Source organism: Rissa tridactyla, chromosome 21, assembly GCF_028500815.1.
Source record: "Rissa tridactyla isolate bRisTri1 chromosome 21, bRisTri1.patW.cur.20221130, whole genome shotgun sequence".
In the NCBI taxonomy this organism is placed as follows: domain Eukaryota; kingdom Metazoa; phylum Chordata; class Aves; order Charadriiformes; family Laridae; genus Rissa; species Rissa tridactyla.
Window position 1 is genome coordinate 6,884,040 of NC_071486.1, and position 23,032 is coordinate 6,907,071.

At 58.3% G+C, this 23,032-nt stretch overlaps 1 protein-coding gene across 5 annotated transcripts; it reads right to left on the reverse strand.

Annotated features, from left to right (window-relative positions):
• Positions 1-3,162: 3,162 nt before the first annotated feature.
• On the reverse strand, positions 3,163-20,136 carry SLC16A1 (solute carrier family 16 member 1). Of its 5 annotated transcripts, none has more exons than XM_054181215.1 (5): positions 19,982-20,136; positions 9,701-9,958; positions 6,464-6,607; positions 5,067-5,930; positions 3,163-4,740 (listed from the first exon to the last, which is right to left on the reverse strand). In XM_054181215.1, exons 2-5 carry the CDS (start codon positions 9,915-9,917, stop codon positions 4,463-4,465), a joined length of 1,503 nt encoding a protein of 500 aa, XP_054037190.1. In that variant the 5' UTR covers positions 9,918-9,958; positions 19,982-20,136; the 3' UTR covers positions 3,163-4,462. The 5 variants fall into 5 exon arrangements, with proteins under 5 accessions (XP_054037190.1, XP_054037189.1, XP_054037188.1 ...); XM_054181214.1 differs by lacking the exon at positions 19,982-20,136 and adding an exon at positions 19,033-19,144; XM_054181213.1 differs by lacking the exon at positions 19,982-20,136 and adding an exon at positions 18,033-18,223.
• Positions 20,137-23,032: the final 2,896 nt, after the last annotated feature.

A 23,032-nucleotide genomic window follows, 5' to 3' on the forward strand; every position in this document is an offset into this window, starting at 1 on the left:
GTGATGCCTGAGGAAGCATCTCTGCAGCCACGGCGCATCTCAAGGCCTCTGTGGGAGCGAAGGTGGGGGCTGTGGTTATTCCCACGCACCCACCTGCAGCAGCCACACGGACGCCACTGGCCACCCCATCGCTTCTCCTTGCCCCCGACCCAGCCTCCCGCCGCGGCCAAGCCCGGGCTCCGCACACCCACTGTGGGACAGACCGGCCTCTCGCCGTGGCTGCCCGTCCCGTCCCAGCGCTCGCCTCAGCATCGCCCAGGCCGTTGCCTTGGCAGGCGGCTGGGAACGGCAGCGGTTGTTTGCAGAGCCGCAGCCCCGAGCGCTCGGCGGGAGCTGCACACTCAGCAGAACCCAAATCTCCCGAAAAACCTGAATAAACTCGCCAGGCGGAGCGGGAGCCGGGCAGGGACCCAGATCCTCTCCTCATGCTTGTCACATGAATGGGCTCTGGGGCCGGGCTCCCCCTCAGCCACAAGGGGATTGTGCGCATTGTGGGGAGGATTAGGCCGTCTCAGGAGGCCGAGAGCGTCTGTGCGTGCAGGACTGCCCTCTCCCTGCCTGCCGTGGTCCCTGGGGGTACCGCGGGCATCACGGCAGGAGCTTCCTGCCCCACGGAAAGGGGAAATGGGCCCAGGGCACCCGCGGGGCTGGGGGGCCCTTGGGCAGCCCCCAGGGAGGTGGTGGGTGGGTGGAGGATGCCCCAACGCCAGGGCGGATGCAGCAGCAGCTCCTCAGCCTACAGCCCTGCAACAGCAGGGGGTCACCCCTGACTCCCAGCGCCACCCCCTAAAACAGGGAAGGAGGAAGGGCAGCCCCCAGCCTGGGCCTGCCCCGCTCCCCCGGCTCCCGGCCAGGGCTGCCACCGCTGCTCAGCAGCCGCCAGCGGTTCCCGGTCATCTGCTCCTCGGGGAGCCCCCCCGCCCCCCCCACTGCCGCCCAGCATTTCTGGCCAGCGACCTCAGATGTTTGGGAAAACAAACTGCACGGGAATTAGCTCCCAAGTATTTCCTCAATTCTGCCCGCTATGAAGAGAATTTTATTTTGCTACCCCCGGGAGGAAGGAAGGCCGCCTGGCGGAGCGTGCAGAGGAAATCTCTGCAATAACTCACGGCCTCGCAGCACTGCGAGCAGCAGGGGCCGGCCAGCAATGCCCACACTGCTCCCCTGCTGCCGCCAGGACCTCTTGGCCTGGGGAGTGGGGAAGCACCACGTGCCCACGGGCTTTCCGTGGCCCTTCACAGAGGCCTGGGCTCAGCAGCTCCCAGACTGCCGGGACTGAGCAGCCCCCTGGGTTCAGCACACAGAATAGTCCTGTGACACCGGCTCTCGCAGAGACGCAGCCCCCCAAAGGCACCAAGGGGTGGTTTGAGCATCCACCACCCGCTCACCCACCACCATGGCAAAAGGCAGGGCTCCCACCAGTAACACCATGGCTTATTTTAGCTCCCATTTTATGGGTAGGTAATGGTGAGGGGCTCTGGAAGCTGAGCACCACTCTTGTATTTCCCAGTGCTTGCATACCTTTGCTCACAGAAATGACATGACTAAATATAGTCCCGTTCCTAGTGGCGGGGGAGGAATGGGCACAGAGACAGCCCCAGCCTGGCTGCCGCGGAAGGGGAGGTTTGCCGCAGGGCAGAGTCCAGGCGCTGCTGCGGTGCCAGCCCTGCTATGGCACGCAGAGAGGGCCCCATGCCCTGCCCTTACAGGCAGGGCAATTATATGACTTCTAGACTGAGTCACCTTATAGCCTGATAGGGGGCAAGAACCCCTGCTCCTGCGCCCACACACCCCGCTTCCTCCTGCACCCCGGCTTCCACAGCAGTGGGTCTGCTTCCACAGCAGGTCCCAAAACAAGGTGGGGGTGTTGTGGGGCCAGGCTGACACCCAGCTTTAGGCCACCCCTGGAAAACATCTTAGGATTTACTACTGAAATGTTCCCAGCCAGCCAAGTCCAAGCAGCAGGAAATTATTTAAACACTTTTTCCTTAGAAGAAGGGTTGGCTCCCTGCCCCGGCTGCGCAAGCCTTTCCGGGGCAGCGCTGGTTACGGTAACGCCTGCGCCAGCCCTGGCACTGCCGGAGCCTGGGGCAGACAGGAGACCCCCTGCAGCAGAGGCTGGGGCTGAGCAGAGCCCAGAAGCTGCTCTCACAGGCACGGTCAGTACTCAGCAGCCATCAGCCACACACCCAGAGCCCGGCAACAGAGCCCAGGCTACATCCAAACCCTCCTCCCTGCTGTCCCCACCGCAGTGACCCACCTGATGGGGAAACTTGGCCCCAGGGGGGACTGTCCCCACGTGGAGGGGAGCGCAGCTTGCCCGTACCTACAAGAACAGGGATGACAGGAGCAGCTCCTCAGGGTTGGTTTATTGCAACGTGAACCCATTACTGCAGCTACAGCAGACACGCCAGTTATGAAAATACAATTACTTGGCTTTACAGTATCACAGCTCAGCACTGTACAACAACATCCTTTTGTACAAAATACTCTGTTGGCTTTATGAAGTTACTCTACAGTATGAAAAAACCCTGTGAGATGTAGCCCTAAAGAAAGCCCAAAGTGGCCCTGCAGCAGAGGGAGCCTGAAGAGAGCAGCCGCAGCGCCGGGCTGGACCCTGCCAGGGGCTCCGGAGAGCCCGTCACAGCTCCGTCAGGAAAACCTTCCTTTACCCCGCAATGGGTTTCAGCTGAGCTCGCAGGCAGGAGGGCCCCGCTCAGCTCCGAGAGTGACAGCACGGACAGACAGACAGCAGGACAGTCCGTCCCTCACTCCTGAAAACAGACGTTTAAGCGTGTCCATCCCCCTCGCAATAAAGAGGGAGCTCAAGGCTTTCACAGGCATCCTGCAAAGAAGGGCAGGGGAAGAGAAATGTCTCTAAAACCAGAGTACATGGGGACAGTTGGCTGTGTCCCAAACCCCAACCAGAGCCTCCTCTTGCGGCTGAGGAGATGGGAAAGGGGCATCTCGCCCTCACTGGGTGGGGACCGGCTTCCACAGCCGGCAGGACCCGCACAGTGGGAGCCTCGGGGTGCTGGAGCAGCGGGTGGAGACCCAGGCTCTGCCACAGCCCCACTCACCTCTCCCCAAAACTGACCCTAAATACACATCATCCGGCACATAGAAGTGTGATTCTAGGAAAGAAGTTCAACATTTGATGGGTAAATTGTAAAAAAAACAAGTTTATTTGAAAAAAACCTCAGCCTCTTACAAGATTTCTGATCAACATTTACTAGAACTTGAGAGCCATTAACCTGCTCCACGTACATTGAGATATTTTCCAACGCTAAAAAATAAAAAATAAATACGTACAAATTCCTTCCTCCCCCTTACGTGTCCTAGATGTGAGTGGTTAGGCATCCACCGCCTTAAGATCTCAGTTGAACAGAAGCAAGTAAAAGAGGTTTCTCTAAGAGATAAAAGAGCGAAAGCAGAAGGCCTTTCTCAGGGATGTACCATCTCCACCCACCCACCCCGCTCTGCCAAGGGGCCGGCACCCGAAACACCCGCCTGGCTGGGATGATCAGCGCAGGGATGCTCCAGTGGAAACCCACCCCATGGGGGGACGGGGCAGCACAGCCCCGCGGTGCGACCGAGTCCGGCAACCCGACCCAGCACCCCAGCCGAGCCTCCGCGATGGCACCCGTTTCACATCACCCAGCACTGGGCAGAGGAGGCACGGCCAGGGCAGAGTCGGGGGTGGGGGACCCCAGCCCTCCCCATGGAGGGCTCGGCTGCAGGGGCCGCCACAGCCCCGGAGGGGGTGACACTGCCCAATGCGAACCGCGGCCGACCTTCTCCAACCCAAATATCCCGTGAGAGCACAGCTACAAAAGAGGGATTTTGAAGAACTACAGTAGCTAAAGTGTTTTCAAAACATACCTAAAGACCACCTACAGAGCCAGGAGGCACCGGGCACAGGAGCCAAAGACCACCCTGCCCCCTGCCCGGATCTCCCCCTCCGCGGAGGGCCTGCAGTAAGAAGCGTGTGAAGCAGTATTCATCCGGGGCTGGCCCTGAAGCCCATCATGCTTCAACAAATCCAGTATCCTGCTTTTTATGGCTTTTTAACAACAAAACTCCCCAAAACACACGCATACACACACACAACCCCACCCCCACCCACCCCGAGCAGAATACAGAGCTAAAGCACAGTTTAGAGTTAAGGCTCGTCCAGATTCAGCTAGATATGAAGACTGTAAGGCACATATTAGTACATTCATGTTACTGTTAAAAAGCCAGACTATAAAAAGCCCCCCTGCCCCCCGAAGCACGAGGATACCGTGGGTGTAGCCCTGTTACCTTTGTTGAACACAGATGGACAGACAATTCAGAGCCTGGTTAAAAATGAACACCTGGTTTAAACACTTCTCACAGCTGCCCAGCGCCAGCGGAGCACTGCCCCAGCCACCGCGCCAGGGCAGAAGCACTTCCCCGACACTCCGGGATTGAGACCGGTCCCTCACATGTGGCTCTCCTCCTCTTTGACACCATCCTCCGCGCTCTTCTGAGGCGAGGGGGCCACATCGTTGTTTGCCTCTTTCTGCTTCTCAGCCTCGTCGACGTTGGTCTCCTCCTCCTTCCCTTCCTTCCGCGCCTTCTCCTCCGCCTTCTGCTCCTTTGCCACCAGGCGATAGTTGATGCCCATCCCGATGAAGAGGTAGATCCCAGAGATGATGAGGATGACTCCACAGGCCCAGTACGTGTACTTGTAGTCACCGTACATGTCATTGAGCTTCCCTGAGGGACAGAGAGGGGACAGCTTAGCAGATAGTCCCAGCACCAACAAAACAGCCCCAGGCTGTGGAGATGTTCTCAAGAGCAGCTCAAGCCCATCATCCTCAGCTTCAGGCCTTTATTCCTCCATCCCCTGCTCCCCCACCCCGTGCCAGGGGCTCAGCCCGCACCTCCTCAGCCACACTCCAGATGCCAGGGCGGCCTTAGGGCCAGTGGTCCCCGCCTTGCCCTTGCCCCAGTGCTGAGGGCCCACAGCTCGGGGGGACCCACCACCCCTCCAGCAGGGCTGGGCAGGACAGGCAGAGCACCCCGGGCACAGCACACCCTACCTAGCACAGGGGGTCCCAGAAGCACAGGGCAGCACTCCACGATGGTCACCAGCCCAACAGCGCTGGAGAACCGCTGGGCTCCCACCAGGTCCATCAGGGTCTCAAACAGGACCGAGCTCAGCCAGCCGAAGGCAAAGCCAAAGAAGCCAGCATAAATGCAGAAGCCAGCGTAGGTGGTGGACATGGGGGCCAAGAGATGGCACACCCCGTTGTAAATCACAGAGATGGCAAAGAAATACTGGATTCTGGGTCTGATCCACTTGGTGTTTGCCACCAGTCCCATGGAAGGTCTGGCCACCATGTCTACGAAGGCCAGGATGGAGAGCAGGAAGGCTGCAGATTCATTAGCAATCTTCTTGCTCTTTGCATAATTGCTGAGGAAGACCAAGGGAGTGAACAGCCCAAAGAACATGATCACGTTGCCTGACAAATAGAGCAGGAAGCCCCTGTGTGTGAACAGGGACAGGTCCAAGAACTTGTTGATCGTCTGGAAAAACGTGCTCTTCTGTTTCTTGGTCTTCCCACCGATGAGGTCTGTGCTGGTGTCACCATCGTCCTTTTTCACTGCCTTCCCAGCTTCCTGCAGCACCTCCTTAGTGGCCTCTTTCTTCAGCTGATCCGGCTTGGGGCCTATGGGCCGCATCAGGGATCCGGCAACGCAGCAGTTCAGCAGGAGACCGCCAAGGATAAGGAAGCTGCCACGCCAGCCAAATATGCCAAAGAAAAGCTGGTTCACAGGCGCGAGGGTGGAGAGGAACACAGGGCTGCCCGCCATCGCCAGCCCGTTAGCCAGAGGACGCCTCTTGAAGAAGTACTTGCCGATCATGGTCAAGGCTGGGTTCAAGTTAAACGCGAGTCCAAGGCCTGGAGGAGAGGAGAGATGAGGGGCTCAGAGCCTGACCAGCAGCACTGACAGAAGGGCTGGTGGAACAAGCAGGGTTTCAGGTCTGGGGGCTTCCCCACTCCGTTCCATCTGTGTTAACATCCCGACTGCATGAGCAGCACTGGGCCCCCACTGCCTACGTGGGAGGAGGTGCCAGGGCAGCAGCGAAGCCACACACAGGAATTCGGGAGCCAAAAGGGGAGAAGCACCCTGGCTCATAACAAACCTTGCCTCAACTGGTGGGGCACAACTCTAACCTGGGGCATGAACAAAGGATGCTCTCTATTCTCAGTACCAAATGCCATCCCCGTGTTGTGTCACTAGTCCAGTCTCCCCACCTTATGTCACTGGGGCCACCTCTTATTAGAATTAGAATGCGTAACAGGAACCTAGGATTTACACAAATTCATTGCTGATATTCCCTAATAATTACTGGGTTTAAGTTGCTCCTCTTGCTGCCTCAGAAGAGGCCTCACCTCCATTGCAGCCCCCTTAGGGCAGAGCTGTCACTTACCCCCCACGACCCCGACGCAGAAGTAGAGCTCCTCCACCGTGTTGCAGAAAGATGCTGCGATCAACCCGCACCCCGAGAGGCAGCCACCAACGATCATGATGGGCCGGCTGCCATATTTGTTCACCAGGATGCTGCTGATGGGACCTAGGGAGTCAAAGCGGATATGCCCAGAGATGAGTTATCTTTACACAAGAGACAAGACAGATGCACGCAAGCACCCAGCAGGTTTATTGCCACAGGCTTCCAGCTTTCACCCAGAGACACTTCACCCAGCGAGGGAGCTGGGGTAAGGGGAAACGACAGGAGGGCCAGAGACAGCTGGGGGTAAGAGCGACAGTTGGTCAGAGCACAGAAAGCTGAGACTTCTCCGAGCAAGCTGCCTTCTGTGTGCTAAGCCAGCCGCCCCCAGCCCGGGGACAGGGTTTGGGACCATGCTCTGGGCTGGGGGCTGTGCCCTGCCTGCAGCCACCTGCCTGCCCACCACGGGCTGGGCATCGGCAGCAAAGCAAGTGTAGAACAACTGTCCATCTCCAGTGAGCGGTTTTTGACGGAGACCACACAAAGCTGTGAAGAAACAGCTTTGACGGGCCCAGGCAAAGCTCCCCAAGGGCCCGCAGGAGGAGCAGCACCGTGCCCCCTGGGGAGACGGGGGGCTTCTGTTTTCACTGCTACCCCAATGGTAGGAAGAGCCCAATTGCTCTGCACACCCGCCTTTTAAGTGCTTCATTATCAGGAGCTTTAATCCAAAGCAAACAGTGATTAGATACTGCAAAGCATGCTCTACAGATACTAAAATGTATTTAAATAAACTGAATGAACGTCCATTGAATATTAACAGACCTAGTTTTGCCATTAACAGATAGCAAGGCTGTCAACATGTTATTCATGGGTCCTCAGACGCTACTTGACCTTTTTGCCCAGTTTAAACAAAGCCTGGAGGAGGTTACAGAAGCCCTGCAGCTGCAGAGGCTCCCCCCGCCCCACAGCATCCTGCTCGCCACAGCCGGCTCAGTGCCTACGTGCCAGCCAGAGCAGCCTGTGCCAGCGGCTCCGACCCGATGCCACTGGCAGTGGGGAAGGGGACACGGCCCCATTCCCATGAGAGGCAGCAACAGGTCCCAGGGGCTGTCACAATCACACCAAGCCCCACATGCTTCCCCGCAGAGTGCTCAGCACTTTGCAAAACTTGTACCTTGAACTCAGCAAACGTGATGCCCCTGGCCAGAGTCTAAAGGCAGCAGCAGCCTTTCCTCCGGGAAATCCAGCCCGGAGCAGCAGGCTCCAAGGGCAGCCAGCAGGAAGCTGCCCGCCTGGGCAGCACCATGTACCCTGGTGGAAATCCCCACCCACCCTTTTTTTTTTTTCCTTCTTCATTAAAAAAACCCAATTCACTCCCACTCCTATTTTCTAGATTCCCATGAAGCATTTCTGACCAAATGTTAACTGATCTATTCTGATTATTCATGCTCTGAAAAAAAAGTGTAAGTAACAGAGTCCTCCCTAATCCTGATGTGGAGCTGAGAAAGGGGCCGTTGAGATCATTACAATCACGTACCCCGATGGTGACTGCACGGGGCAGCTGCATGGGGCTGCAGGCCGCGCTGCTCCACCACCCTGGCTCTGCCCGGGACAGGAGCTACCCCAGCTCTGCATGATACCATCAGCCCAGGACGTTTTGACAGAACATGAGCTACTTTTTTGCCTCCAAGTAAGCATGCAGCTCCTGCAGGAAAGTGCCCAGGGGGACAAGGGGAATAGGATGCACACTGTGACCACTCCAGCGCAACACAGGCCCTGCAAAGGGTCTGGGCTCAGGCTGCAGGAGCCCTGGAACGAGCGAGCAGGGCAGCAGCACATTCCTGTGCTCTGGGGAGCCCTGGGCTACCTTCAGCATCCCTGCCGCTGGCTCATGGGCAAGCAGTTCAAGATCGGCAAGTTATTGTGATTTAATGGCAACAGTTCTAGGGGAGCGGGAGAGACAGTGTCAGCGTGGAGGGACGGGGACAAGCCCGGGACTGGAGAGGAAGCTCTCACCCCAACTGCTGGGCAGCACCAGGCAGTGCCGCCCCCAGAGGAACCGGCTCTGAGCTATTAGGAGAGGAATGGCCCAGACTGAGTCTCATTAAGACAGTTACACGGTTTACAAGCTTGTTATAACATCGGAGCAGGGAAATGTGCCGGTCGCTTCGCTAGCTGAGCGAGGACAAAGCAGAGCCTGTTCCCCTAAAGGAAAAGCCTCGTGCTTAGCCCGGCGCTGACGTCAGCTCCTTTCGATGCACAAATGCAACGAGGACACGGGCAGTTTGCCAGCTGGGGACAGCAGCGCTACAAGCTCCGATTTGCCTCTGAAGTGGACACAACAGCAGGCTACCAATAAGAGTTTCTTTCAGCCAAGCGACCCAGCGCAAAGCTGCGTTTGCAGGCGGGTACGAGACACTGGGATTTAGAGACCAGTGAGGCAAGGGCTGGGAGCGCATCGCCCTGCAGGAGCAGGCAGAGTGCTCCCTCGCCGGTTAAAAACAAGAATAAACCACAGAGATCGGGGATTAAAAGACTCCAAGAAACAGTTCTGAAGGATGGGGGAAGGGAGCTGCTTCAGTTTAAGTAGTTTTGCTTTATTTTGTTCATGTCTCCACACTTGCAGTGCACCCTGCCACCCTCAAACAGCACAAGCTGCCCACAACTCTGCTCAGCACCAGAGAGGAACAGGCAGCACCAGGTTCCAGTGCTGAGCCGTCAGAGCTGATCAGGAACTGGGAACAGATCACTAGATACAGCCACTGTTTGCTGGATTAAAAAAAATAAATTTAAAAATCAGTATCTTATCTAAAAGAAAGAGACTCCGTGAGCAGGGCTCCTGCGCGTGGCAGAGCAGCTCCCCTGGCCTTCAGGCAGGCGCCAGCAGCAGACACAGCGTCCGCAGCACACTGTAACAAGGACAAGGGCAGAATTACACAAGTTGTAATTCCCCGGAAAGATTTTACTTACAGCTTTGCAGAGGAGGACAGATTAACCCGGTTTTTGCATTCTGGGCACTAAATGGAACTTTCTGAGCAACCTCCTTCAAGCAAACTCGCTATGGAAAGTTTTGCTCTCATCTGAGGAGAGAATTCCAACTTTTAGAAAAGTTTGGGCTCTCGTCACTACAGCAAGGTGCGAATCATAAGAGCCATCAGAAGAGCCGCATCCTGCACTGCGACACACGAGCACACGTACTGCTGTCTCCAGGCCACTTACCTCCTGCATACATAACAGCCAGCATGATGGAGGAGATCCATGAGACTTTGCTGCTGGATGCATTGAAGATAACCTCAATCTCTTTGAAGAACACAGTGATGGATTTGGGGAAGGCATAGGAAAACCCAATGGAGATGAAGGCTCCGATGACAACGGCCCATCCCCATCCTCCTTCAGGAGGAGTGTATCCCACAGGGCCTCCAATGGCCGGTGGCATCTTGAACTAAGTTGGCGATGACTCAGTTGGGGTTCAAAGATCTGCAAAAGGACAAAGTATTGTCTCAGCTGAAAGCAGAGGGCTGCATCCCCACTCCCAGGCGTGCAACAGCTACAGCCCCGCTTGCCAGGCTGGCATGGCACCAGTGCCCCAGACCACCTCCGCGAGAGCTGAGCCCAGAGGCGAGCACTCTGGGCTTGCCGCACACTAGCCTCATAAGGCCATCCAAAAACACATGCTCAGATTGCACCTGGCCTTTAATAGCCCTGGTCTGCAGGTATTTATAAGCAACAAATTTAAGACATGATACCCTGTCCTAGGCTGAAAAGGGCAGGCAGTGTCCTTGCCAGCAGCAGCCGGGGCACAGCAGCAAAGCAGGCAGGGCTACCAGCAGCACCAGGCTGGACCTGTGGAGGGCTGGGCAGGGCAGAGCCCCTGCAGCTCCTCCAGGAGCACGACCCCAACACCACCCCAGCACACCACAACACCTCAGGAAGCCCTAAGCCACCTGCAGCAGGAGCAGCATACCCAAGCTATTAAATGCAGACACACCAGGGGAACTAAGTCCACACGTATGAGCCGGGACACCTCCATTTCTGCAAGGAAAGAGCAGGCAGGTGTCACAGCACAGCCACCAGCCCAGCCAGCCCTTAAGGTCACGGGCTGGGGCTAAACTTAGCCTGAGCAGTGACTGGGGAAGGCTCCCGCTCGCTGCCAGCGCTGCCTGGGGAGGGGAGGGGAGGTGGGTCTGCCCAGAGCAGCCCCAGCAGAGTCCAGCTCCAGCAGGGCACCCCCGACCCAGCTGCAGCCAACCCCTCCTCCCCTACCGAAAAGGCTACGGCAGGTTTCACAAAAGCACCCAAGCGTTAAAACAATTCACCTTAAAAGCTCAAAACCAGAAGGGATTAGAAAACAAAATAAATGGGGAAATGTCATCCAGGCTTGCTGAAGTGTGCAGTCTCCTTTGAGAGGCCGAGCAGGCAGAGGCTGATTCAGAGCGGTGTGGAGACCAGCAGTGCTGGGCTGCTCACGCCTTCCCTGTGCTGCAGCTGCTGCACAGCTGGATCAGGACCAGGAGCACCCCCTGGAGCTGTGGCCACTTGAAAAAATAAGGCTGCTTCAGGCAGAGCAGCACAAGCCGTCCCAGGGAGGAAATGCAACCAGAGCAGCTGCTCACAAACATGGTTTACAATATGCAAAGCAACAGGAATCACTCCAGTATCCAGAACTCCTGCGAGCCCCTGCAGATTTTAGAAAACACTTTGAGACCCCATGGCCTTCCCTGGCCTCGAAGCCAGAAACCCTCCTGCCCATATTAAGCACCATCATCCAAGGGGAAGGGGGGACAGGACGACATCGGCCTCCTTTGCCAAAGCCCACCCCTCGCTCTGCAGTTCTCTGCTTGGATTTCCACTTGAAGGAAAAGCCACCTTCGAGCAGGAGAGCTTTCTCCAGAGCTCCCCTGGGTCACACCAGGCACAGCGACAGCTTCAAAGCAGTGTGCTGGCTCAGAGGTGCGGCCTCCTATTTATAGCACGCATCCGTTCAGGCTCACAGCAATTACCATCTCATCCACGGCTGCTCACATGCCAGCATCTACCTGGCACATCCCCTCGTGCCCTCAGCACACCACACAGCATTGTGGGCACCCGCCTTGCTTTCGCTCACTCCATGCCACTTCGGCACACATCCGAGGCTGGGATCCGGGCGTCCCGACTGAAGCACAGCTGGTGGCCCCAAGTCACAGGGAGCCCCCCTGCTCCCACCTGGCACTGGAGGCACAGATGGCAAAGTTACCCGATACAGCACTGGGTTTGCCAGAGCCACCCGACACCCGGACGCGCTCAGGTAATGCCTGGGACCCACATGGAGCAGGAGGAAGCCCAGCATGGGAGGCCAGTTTCTGTAAGCCACTAAGACAGGTTTAGCCCGACCCAGACACCGATTTTTGTCAGCAGGGTATTTTCCTGCGTCCCGGCCAGTGCGACACATGACCATCACGAGCAGATCCCAGCCACCCTGCGCTCCAACAAAGGAATCATTTACAAGACACTGCCCCGGGCATGTCCACAGCTGAACTATGCCCAGGAGCCAGAGGAGCCGATTCCCCCTCTCAGACCACCCGGGACCGCAGCCATGCTGAGCGGCCCCTTCGAGACTGGATGAGCCCATGCCGGCAGGGTCTGGCTGCAGGTGGGCTCCCACAGCAGAGCCCAGAGCCAGCACACCACCGCAGGCACCAGCAGTCAGGGAGGCAAGCGCCAGGCTCCACAGAGGCTCACCACATTCCTTTGGCTCTCGGTGTGGGGAGCCAGGCTCCCATCAGGCTCTTTCTGAAAAGCCACTATGAACACTGGGGTTTGCTCACCACCACTTTCCCGCACGGGCTGCGCACTGGAGTTTCCCGCAACCTCTTGCTTTGAGTCATTCTGAGCTTTCACAGTGCTCAATGAACTTTAAAGCATCATCTGACTACACCGATTTGTCTGAAACGTTTTTTAAAACTGAGAGTACCAGGTGTTGGCAATAAAAACCACCAGCAAGGAATATAATCTACTTGTTAGCACTAATTAAAACTACTAGCAATAAAAGCTATCCAAAGCAAAAGCTGGGCTTGCTGATGAGGTGTTGGGGATTTTTCACTTATGCTCCTGAGACACACACACAGGTTTAATTCTTCCACCACTCCCCAGGAGCTCGACGGCACTGCAATTACTGCGGCTTGGTTCATCTATTTGTTCTTTCCCTGCGAGCAGCATTCCTCCTCCTGCGGGCGCTCAGGTGGCATCTCTATAAAATAAGACTTTGGGCAAGTTAGACATGACCTCTCTTGCATTGCTGAGGCACACTGAAAAACCTTGAACTGAACAAGGCTTGCGCACATGAAGCAAGACTCCCAAAGCCTGATGCCAGAGGGTTTACATGATGAGTTCTGCATGCCACAACATTTTTCCCTGACTCATTGAAAGTCCTTATTAAGAAAGATCAGTTTTAGAAAGCTCTTCCTTCAACTGCATTAAGGCTTCTTGCCGATTTCCTCCTTGCCCCCACACAGAAGTAGTTTCAAATGAGAGGGGAAAAAAAAAGCACACGTAAGGCAGCCAGTTCAATTGTAAAGCTTCCCTCCTCTTTGCAAAAAGGAAAAAAAAAACACACACCCAGAACATAGTTATGACATTTACAGCTCTGTTTTGGAAGAGCAACGTGTAAGACGTGTTTGGAAATCAAATTCACAGCTGCCAGGCAGCCAGCTACAGTTTGCCCTATTAGGAAATAAAATAACCATATTTGCAGTAATTAAGACTGATGAGACCAAGTAATGACTGCAAGTATCACATCTGCTCCCCGTAAATGTCTTGACTAATCCGCAGGAATGGGTAGCCTACAGCAACCCTCCTCTGCACAGCAATGGCGAGAGCGGGAATTGAGGCTTCTTAGGCAACAAGGCCTGTATCATCTCGAAACAGATCCCACAGAAGACTAAGAAGCTCTCCATCGCCTAGGTCCCACGCACAAGCACTGCTATCCCTTCCCCAGAGGGGCCGGGAACAGGAAGATTTCAAGACTTTTGGTTACATAATGTGGAAAATTGCTGTGCTTTTAAAAGCCCCAAATTGGCAGGACTCCAGGGCAGAAAGACAGAGGCTCACATTTATAAAGCACTGCAAATGCCGCAAAATATTTCTGGGGCAAACCCTTTATGAAAGTGTCCTCACAACACTCCTTTCCGGGCTCAGAGGAAGAGGGACGTCCTTCACCCACACAGGGGCCGTGCCCAGGCACCTCAGCCCCCCTCGCACATCCCTCCAGCTCCAGGCTTTCCCACTCCAGGCATGTCTCACCTGGAATTTGCTGCCCTGCCAGCTTGCAAAACCTCTCCCAGGGCGCTGGGGCGGCTGGCAGGGCTAGGGCTGGGGCTGGAGAAGGGCAGGCAGCAGCGCCCAGCTTCTGCCCTGCAGCCCATTGCTGCCCCGGGGCCGCCCTGCGCCGCCGCAGGCAGAGGCTCACCTGGCACCTCGGCACCCTCCTCCTCAGCAGGCATGAAGTCTCACTTCCCCAGTCCGTTGCAGGCAGAGTGCCTCCACTCCCGCCCATCTGCTCCTCCTGTGCTCTCCCAGCTCCAGAGAGGGACCCAGCGGGCCCTGGAGAAGGATCTCAGCAGCAGCAAGATCCCCACGGACGTCCCTGCCATACAGCGGCCGTTTGGACTCCTCACGCCTTCGTCAGCTGGACCCAGCCTTCAGCCAGCAAGTGCCGAGACACCGAAATGCCCAGGCCAGGACGGGCACAGAGCTGCCCCCTGAGCAGGGGGTCCTACCCCAAGCCCCCAGCAGAGGGACTTGGGGGGGGGACACTGCTCCCCAGGAGCCTGGCGAGCACCTGCTCCCACCAGCTCCATCCCAAAGCATAATCCAAACGAGAGCCTGACACACATCTGCCTCTCCATCCTCCCAAATTTCACAGCAACTCAGTGCTCAGCACACGGTTGGACAGCATGGGGCCAAACACCTCAGGGGCCAGCAGACCCCAAGCATCCCTTCTGGCCCTGAAACTAAACTGAGATCTCATACTTGCCGCTGGGGAAATGGAGACACTGGCAATCACGAGCTGTTTACAGCCAATAACGCTTTATAGCTTCAAATTTGGCCTTTTTCTGGCCAGAAGCAAGATGAAATAGAGATTGTTACGAGCTAATGAGACACCACTTTCACCAGTTTTAAGCGGGTTTATAGCATTAAGCATGGAGCTGTAATTCCAGCGAGTGCCCATAGCTGGGGTTTAACCTGGCGGCACATGGCCTACGTGACTCCCCAGCGCTCGCAAGGGCTCTGCACCAAGACAATAGTCGATTGAGGTCCTGCTCAGCCGCCGCGTTTGGTCGCAGGGTGAGGCGAGGTCAGCAGCAGGGGCAGGGTTTGATCGAGGCCGGCAGCCCACATAGCCGAGCTCGAGGTTTTTGCCAGAAGCGGCCCGTCCCGCTCAGCGCCTCTCCCCACCAGGGATGGCGAGCGCACCCACAGACGTGCCCCGGTCTGCCAGCCCGGTGAGCCAAGCAAGGCAGGCAGACAGGCAGACGCCACGGCGGCATCGGCAGCTGCCCTCCTCCAGCTCCAGCTGCACCCGCCGCCAGTGCGAGCCCCAGCCTGCAGAGGCACGGAGTGGCCCACTCACCCCGCCAGTGGCCAGCACTCCCCAGGCCTTCCCTGGACACCGGCCATGGGTCTCTCCAGCAGACAGAGCCCCCCAGCCACCCAAGGATGGCTCCCATCGCAGCAGCCGCAGCACACAGGCTGTGAAAGGCCGTGAGCTGCCCTGAGAAGCAGAACTTTGGGATGGTCTGTCAGGAACTTCAGGAGGGAACAACCAACCCAAGAGAGAGACAGGCAGCTATTTCTGCCTACCAGACAGATAACAGATGAGCTCCCATGCCTGGTTATTAGCACCAGCGATACTCAGCCTGTCTGAGCAAGGACTGAGCATCTTACTGGTACGAGAAAGCAGGAAGTCAAGCCTAAGCACGCTCTCAACAAGACCAAGGCAGAAAGCCTGGCTTATTTCTATACCAGAGCCCTCTGACTCAAAACCCTGCAGGCAGACCCAGAGGGGTTTGCAGGCAGGTTACAAGAAAATTATGCGAAGCAGCTCTTACGAGCATCCTTTGGGCTCACACAGGCTTCGACCCCAGGCGCAGCACCCGGAGCCCCCTCTCCAACCAGCCCCACAAGGGGACGGCTCATCCCCAGGCAGCAGGGGCTGACAGCTGCCCACCCTACGCTCACAGCCCGTCTCACTGCTGGTGCTTCACCCCAGGAGCTGCAGGGCTGTGGAAAGGCTCAGCCTGGCTGGGGCATTTCGCAGGCAGGTTTAAAGGGACTCACCCAAAAGGTACACACTTCAGCAGTGCAGCCCTTGCAGCACAAGGTACCGACCCTCCAGCTCAGCGGTACTGGGGAGGGAGCAAGGGTCATACAGCCCCAGACTCCGCTCATGCCCCCGTCCCTAGGGGAAGGGCTTCCCACCAGCCAAGGCCCCCAGCCTCAGGAGGGGACGGGGGGCTCAACTCCTCTGCAGGGTTTCACAGTCCCTCCTCAAGCACAAGCCGTGCTCTGCCAGGGAGCAGAGCTGATCCCGCCCCACGCCAACAGTCTCAGGAACGCTCCCGGGACACCCCGTGCCCACCAGAAAATCCTCAGAATGAGAAAAATGTGGTACCGAATAGCATCGGCATTCTTTCATGAGACACCCGCACCACCAGCCGCCAGGGATGCGCCACAGGGCTTCAGAGCAGGGTAGCAGGAGGCTGCAAAACCCCAGAAAGTCACAGCCATCACAGTCAAAACGTAACTGCCACTCTCGTCCCCAAGAGCAAGGTCTGAGCCGTCTTTGCTCCCAGCCACCGCCACATTATCGCTGTGTTGAAGTCCCAAACCGGGCCGAGGTAGTGCAGGGATGGAGGTGGGAGACTCCCCAACAACCCAGCAGCACTCAGGTCACTGCGGTTTCAGGAATTAACTACAGCCCCACACGGATTTTCTTTGGCTGCAGCACAACTACACTGCAGCAGCTCTAAGGGCCCATTTGAAAGTGAGTCATACAGGCATCACTGGTGAGAGGCTCCCACTTTCTTAACATCGCTGTTATAGGCTGATTCCACAGAAGGAAATAGGAAAAGCCATAAAAGTGCAACAATGAGATTAGCACTATAGTGCTTAATGAGATGCAAACTCGTCTCCCTTAGCCTACGTGCAGTTTTCAACTCCTCATAAAGGATATATAACATAATAGCATGCAACTCACTGGGTATTTTCCACCTTAGCTGCCAGATAAATCAGGCCAATTGTCTGAGACCGGAGCCAACAGAAAGCACCCACAACCATTCGCACCTTTTTCAGGAAGCGCCTCCTGGAAGGGCAGGGTGCTTCACACCGTGCCCGGGGCCAGGACCAGGCACCCTGTGACGCTGGGGCAGGGAGGTTTGTGGTACACTAGCAGAACACTTGTTTGTAATTCAGAGATCCACCACCCCAGTGATTAATCCGCGACTGAGAACGCCCCTTCTCACAAAGCCACCAAACAGGAGCTCTGGGGGTTTCTCTATGCCCCCCACGCCCAGCACAAATCAGCTATTCCATGAACTGGCCCATTTTTCAAGCCCTGCTCCTTCCCTTCTTGACATAGCCAAGAAAACCTCAGAGCAAAGACACCCAGGAGAATCAGCCAGCACTAAATTACTTCACTTAGCATGAAAATAGGATGCTTGTGCACCACAAAAAGGCTTAAGGTTCACAGAAAAGCACAAAAACAGTATCATTAGATTTCAGGTTTCCTGCGATGCAACTAAAAAAAATCCCATCTTTTTCCTCAGAAGGAACTTAAAGCCCAAGACCATTGGTGCAAAAGTGCCCGACGGAAGCACCTGGGCAATTCGCTGTCACCGGGAAGGACAAAACTCCCACCTCTCTCAGCGCTGCTAGAAGTTGTTCACCATTTCCTTGTGGTCCTCCAGTTCATACCCCTCCCCATTCCTCAGGGCAGGCTGCAATTCCAGAAGCATTGCTCACCCTTTTGTGACATGTTCATACACCTCTCGCCCATGGCACCCCCGCTGGAGCCAGGACACCCACCATGCCTGCTGGGGCCCACCCTCCCGCCTCAGGAGCCCGGCTGCCACCCAGCCCCACTCGGCTCCCCGGGCTTTGCCCGGCGTGGCTGCCGGGACGCCAGGCCTTGCCAGGACTCTGGGACACCGGGCCGCGGCCCAGCCGCAGAGAAGCGCTTTGTGGGAGCCATCAGCTCCAGAAGCATTTCAACAGCCCCTCACTGCCGAGATCCAGAGCGCACCGACTGCCAGCGGCGCCACCGGTCCCAGCTTCCCGCTGCCGATCACCGGGAGGCCTGGCCGGCCAGGGGACAGCCCCCCTACACACCTGCGGGCACCTGGGCACACGTGCACGGCTGCCGGGGACCTCGGTGCGCGCTGCCTCCTCCCTGGGCAATGCAAAACACACATTGAAGCTCGAGCACGGTCCGACGGGCTCACCCCGCGCGGCCTCCTCCCTCCAAACGCCGTCCCCAGCCGCAGATGGCGGCACTGGAAGGACCCGGGCCACTCACCCACCGAGCGGCTTCGAGCGGCCGAGGCCGGGCTGCAGAGCGGCTGCTGAGGGCAAACGCGGCAGGGCCGGGCGGGCACCCGAGCGGGGAGCGGTGTCCGGTGCTGCCCCCGGGGAGTCGCGGGGGGCTCCGCAGGAACGCTGCCGGGCGGCAAAGGGAGGAGACCCTCCACCCGCCGCACCGCAGGACACGCTCCACACGCGGCCGCCGGGGCCGGCGCAGCCCCCCCGCAGCTCCCCTGCTCTTATCGGGCGCCAGAGACGGGGGTTAATCACCTCTTGCCCCCGCATCCCGCCGCTATCGGGCGCCCGCAACACGCTGCGGACGGACCCCCCCGCGCAGACCCTGGAAACAGCCCGGCCGGGCCTCGGGGGGGGGGCGGCCGGGACCTGGCCCCGCCGGTCGCCGGGGGACGAGACTCGCCGGGCAACGGCCACGGCGGAGGGACGAGAAGCCCGGCGGGGCAGGACAGCCCCGTCCCTGAAGCCACCCGGGACCCCCGAGGCCACCAGCCGCCCCCCGGCCCCCCACCCCGCCAAGGGAGGTCAACAGGACAAGGGCGCGGGGCAGGCGGCGCTGCCGGTGGCGGGACGCGGCCCCGGGGCGCTGCTGCCGGCGGGGGACCCTGCGCGCCCGGAGACTCGTCGCGGGCAGGACACGCGTGGGACCCGCAGCCACGCGGCCGCCTCGGAGCGGCAACGAAGCACGGCCGCCCTCAGCCCCCTTCCCCCGCGCACCTCCGGGCCCGGAGCGGCGGCCCCGGCACGGCCAGCCCCGCCGCCGGCGGGGAACCCCCCCGTCCCGCCGAGCCCGGCTGCGCCCACGCGCGACCGGCCGCCGGCGAGGACCCAAGCCCCGCCGCCAGCACGGCCCCCCCTCCCGGACCCACACACCGGGAGCGGCTGCGCGGAGCCCCGGCGGCCGCAGCCCGACCCGACCCCGCGCCCCCGCCCGCCATGTCCCGTCCCGCCACGTGGGCCGCCGCAGCGCCGGGCCCTACCTGCGCGTGCCGCCGCCGGCCGGGTACCGCCGCCCCCGCCCGCCGCTATAAGCGCGGAGGGGCCGCGCCGCGGGGGGCGGGCAGCGGGACGGGCCGGGGCCGAGCGCCGCCCCCCGCCGCCCCACGTGCGCCGCGCCGCCGCCGCGGCCCGCGCGGGGCCCCGCGCCCCCCCCTCCCTGCGCCGGCCCCCGCGGTGGGCGGCCGCGCCGTGCGCCCCGGCACGTACCGCCCGCAGCCCCCCCGGGCCGGCCCCGCGCGTCCCGGGTCCCGGCGGCGGCGGGGCTTCGCGCCGGTTCCGCCGGCAGCGGGCGGGGGCCGCGGCGGATGCGGCCGGCGGAGCATCGGCTCGGGGACTTCTCTGAACTCGTCCCGCAAGAGCGACTCCCTGTCCCCCCCCCGGCCCCGCGGGTGGGACACCCACGGGGGGTCGGGGTGTCCCCTCGCTCCCTTTGGGTGGAGGACACCGCAAAGCACCTTTGTTAAGAACCATCGGCCCCTCTCTTGCCTGACTGTTACGTATCTGAACTTTACGTATTTACCACAAAATTCTGACTGTGGCTCGCCCGAGCTGGCGGCCTCCCCACGGAGGCAGTGACGTGCGCTGCCCGGGGGGGAAGTTTCTGGTGTGTGTGCCATCATTTCCGAGGGCGCAAGCCCCGTGCAGCCCCTGCTGCTGGCAGCCGCTGCTCGGTGTCTTCAGCAGCCGGGGAGAAGAGTTGGGAACGGGCCGGATGCTGGGCCATCCCCTCACGATTCGGTTTTGCAGGAGAAAACGGGCCTGGGCTCAGCGTGCCCAGCGCCGTGGTGTGCGGGAGAGGCCCTGCTGGCAGCGTGTCCCCATCCCGAGCAGAGCTCCTCACCCTCTGGATGTAAAACCGGCCGTGGCACCCGCGCATCGGGTCCTTGTCACTGCCCACGTGTACCGAACGCCGCACAAAAGGACAGTTACCTGCAAATGTTTTTCTTGAGCTGCTGTCTCCCACAGCCTAATGACGCTAATTGTCTTCTGGGTCGCGTGTCTAATGCTCTAATTTGTTTCAGAGCCAAAAGAAGTGTGGTGTAGTTCATCTGGGAGCCAAGGGAGGGAAAGACGGGGAGAAGCAGTGACACTCCGCAGATGGAGCCGGAGCCGCTGCCGGGGAGGTGCGAGTGCTCTCATATCAAAGGAAACCACTGCTCCTCGCCGTCGCAGCGAGCGCCTCTCTGGGTGTGCTCTCTGCGTGTCAAGGCACTTAATGGACCAGGTGCACTTGATAAAAGAAGAGCAGGGACTACAACAAACTCATTCACCCACTTCTGAGGCAAGATGCCGTAAACCAAAGAGCGAGTGGGTGGGAGGTTTTCTTGATACATCTTCTTCTGTGTGACTTAGCAGGGAGAGGTCTGCACTCTGTTTTGCTTAGACAACAAGATGAATAATAATTCAAAAGAGCGATTTTGGATCAAAGTGCCACTGAGCTTTGCCACTCTTTCACACCCTCTCTAGGATCGAGCGCCCCGCGCTGCCCTGGCCCCGTGCCACCCGCTGTAGGTGGGAGGTGCTGCAGGGGGTTCCCAGTCGGGACATGAGCTCCCAGTTTCCTTTGAGGAGACCCGGCACCGCTGGGACGAACGAATCTGTATGAGAGCCAGAGAGCGTGTCTTTTCCCTGGCGCTGCTGTGTGGTGCCGCGAGCACGGCTGTGTTTCAGAGAAATGCAGAAACGGAGAGGCCAGGGCCGGCAGAGCCCGGGTGAGCGGGGAGCTGCCGGAGCGGCCATGGGCTGGAACGACAGCCGTAGGACAGAGCCGCTGCTGCTGTTTCTTCATCTCGTGGAAGGTGGAAAGGAGTCCTTCCTGTTCTGTGCCACTGCAGTTTTGTCTCCTTTAAAAGACGGATTTAATATTAATCCCATTAGAAATTTTTTCCTTGTGAGGAAAACAGGATATTGTTTCAGGATATTGGGCAACAAAGCTGTCCTTGAAAAGCAATTCTAAGCAGCCTTGCAGTCCTGCTACTGGCTGCATTAATTGTGGACACTAATGAAGTTCAAAGTCGGGTACAGCCAAACCATTTCACTTCCACGAGAGAGGCCATGGTGGAGCAATTCAAGTTCAGGTTTTCTGTGTCCTGTTGTAAACACTAAGGACCTGTAGTAATCTTAAAATATAACCATTAGCTCTGGTTTCTCTTGGAATTAATGTCCCTAGCAGGTGTAAAAGTCTAACCCTCTCATCTGTCATGAGTACGCATGTCCTGCTTGATAAGAGAGGTAACAACGTGAGTGCAAATCCAGGAATTATTGTAAATCTCTTGGGAAAGTCTGTTCTTTTGAGATATCTATCCTAGTTTCCTGACTAAGCTTTGGAAAAAGGTTTTCTGCACTTTCGGATTCACATTTCGCTTGAACTGAGCTTCCAGGCTTTGAGTTTACTGATCATAGCAACCCTGTGACAATGGATGGGGAGGAGAAGGCATCGGAGCGCTGTCCTCAGGGAACGCGCCGGTTCTGCCTCTGTCGGATGATAAAGGGCCGACATTGTTCAGGGCTGTGTTGCTGTAACGGCCTCCGTCATTGTTTAGAAAATTATCCGTCTTAGGAAGAGTGTCTGCTGACAAAATGTTCAAAATGGCCACTAACATGCCATAGAAAACCTCTGCAGTTGTGGTCGTCAACGCTTCTCACCCCTTTGGACTCCTCTCACTGCTCTGTCCTCCTGCCGCCAGGCTCACACATGCGTCCCCGGGACACAGACCATCCCTTCCCAGGGCCATGCCTCCGCAAAGTGGTCCCGGGTCCCCGGGGTCCAGACACTAGTGACCGCCTCAGACAGACCTGCCTCTGCCGGCATAAAGAGGTGAGGTTTTTCTCACACTAATTGCACCCAATACATGTCACCCAACGGTAGCGGAGCTAATTCCTTCTCAAAATCAGTTGTAGGGGCACGGTGTGACCAGTGAGTGGTGAGACAAACAGTGATTTGGGGCATGAGATGGTGTGGGGCCAGCAGAAAGAGGACGGTCTCAGGTAGTCTCTGGCGGGGCCCTGGCCGAAGGGTGATGCCACCTCCCCGCGAGCGCCGGGGGAAGCGGGAGCCGGGGAGGACGGCGGGGGGCAGTGGGGGTCAGAGGTGCGTGGCAGCAGGTGAGCTCGCCCCACTGTCGCTAGATGGGAATGTGGTAACTGTGCTCTGTGGAGGGCTTTGCCTGCTGCCTTCACTTTGGCCCGGCTTTTCTGCCTCCTGCCTGGGAAAGAGGAGGCTGCGCCGTGCCGCATCCCGGCAGGTGACACACCTGATCTTCACTGCCAGCTGGAGGATGCTCTCCTTGGCCAGCTTGCTTAGAAATAAGGGGTCCTTGACTGCAGGGAGACCACACAGCAAATGTTGAGAGATGTCACACGTACGCTGTGCTCCTCCCTTGACCCTTGTGCTGTGCCCTTTCCTCATCCTCGGGGGTGAGCACTCTCTGGCTGCTTTTCGTGGGCCCCTCGTGCTGCCGCCTACATCAGCGCATCGCCTTTTGCCAAGGAGCTTATCTGGCACAGGAAACAGTGTCTCTCTTCCTCCTCCCTTGCCATCCCTGCAGCCAGAGGAAAGTGATGCTGTTGGATGTACTTTCCAATGCTAATTTGCTGCTCCGCGGGGACTCGGGAGGGTCTCTGCTCGCTCTTCAGGGAGTGTGGGGGCTGCCGTCCTTCCCTGCAGATTGCCATCCCATATGTTCCCAGCACAGCAACTCGTTCCTTCCACGTTCTCCTTCCTCATTTCCCGAGTGCTGGCCGCCTGACAAGCGTATCTTGGCAGAGCTGGTCCTCGCTCCAGTCAGCAGCCCATCCTGCAGGGTCCATAGCAGGGGCTGGCAGCGCCGTGGCGCACGCAGGGGCCGGGGCCGAGGTTTCTCCCGTCAGAAGGGGCTCCGTCCTCTGCCCGGAGCCCAGTCTCACCCCTGGGAGTGGCTGCGCCTTTGCCAGTGTGCAGGCTGCTGGGATGGGGCATCGCCATGTGCTGTGGGTGACCGA

Bases quoted from the DNA above. Each gene is read 5' to 3' on its own strand.
- SLC16A1 (XM_054181215.1), bottom strand. From the start codon at position 9,917: ATGCCACCGGCCATTGGAGGCCCTGTGGGATACACTCCTCCTGAAGGA. The intron at 5,931-6,463 runs GTAAGTGACAGC...CCTCTCCTCCAG, and splicing joins CTGCGTCGGGGTCGTGGGGG to GCCTTGGACTCGCGTTTAAC. The intron at 4,741-5,066 runs GTAGGGTGTGCT...TCTGTCCCTCAG, and splicing joins TCTGGGACCCCCTGTGCTAG to GGAAGCTCAATGACATGTAC.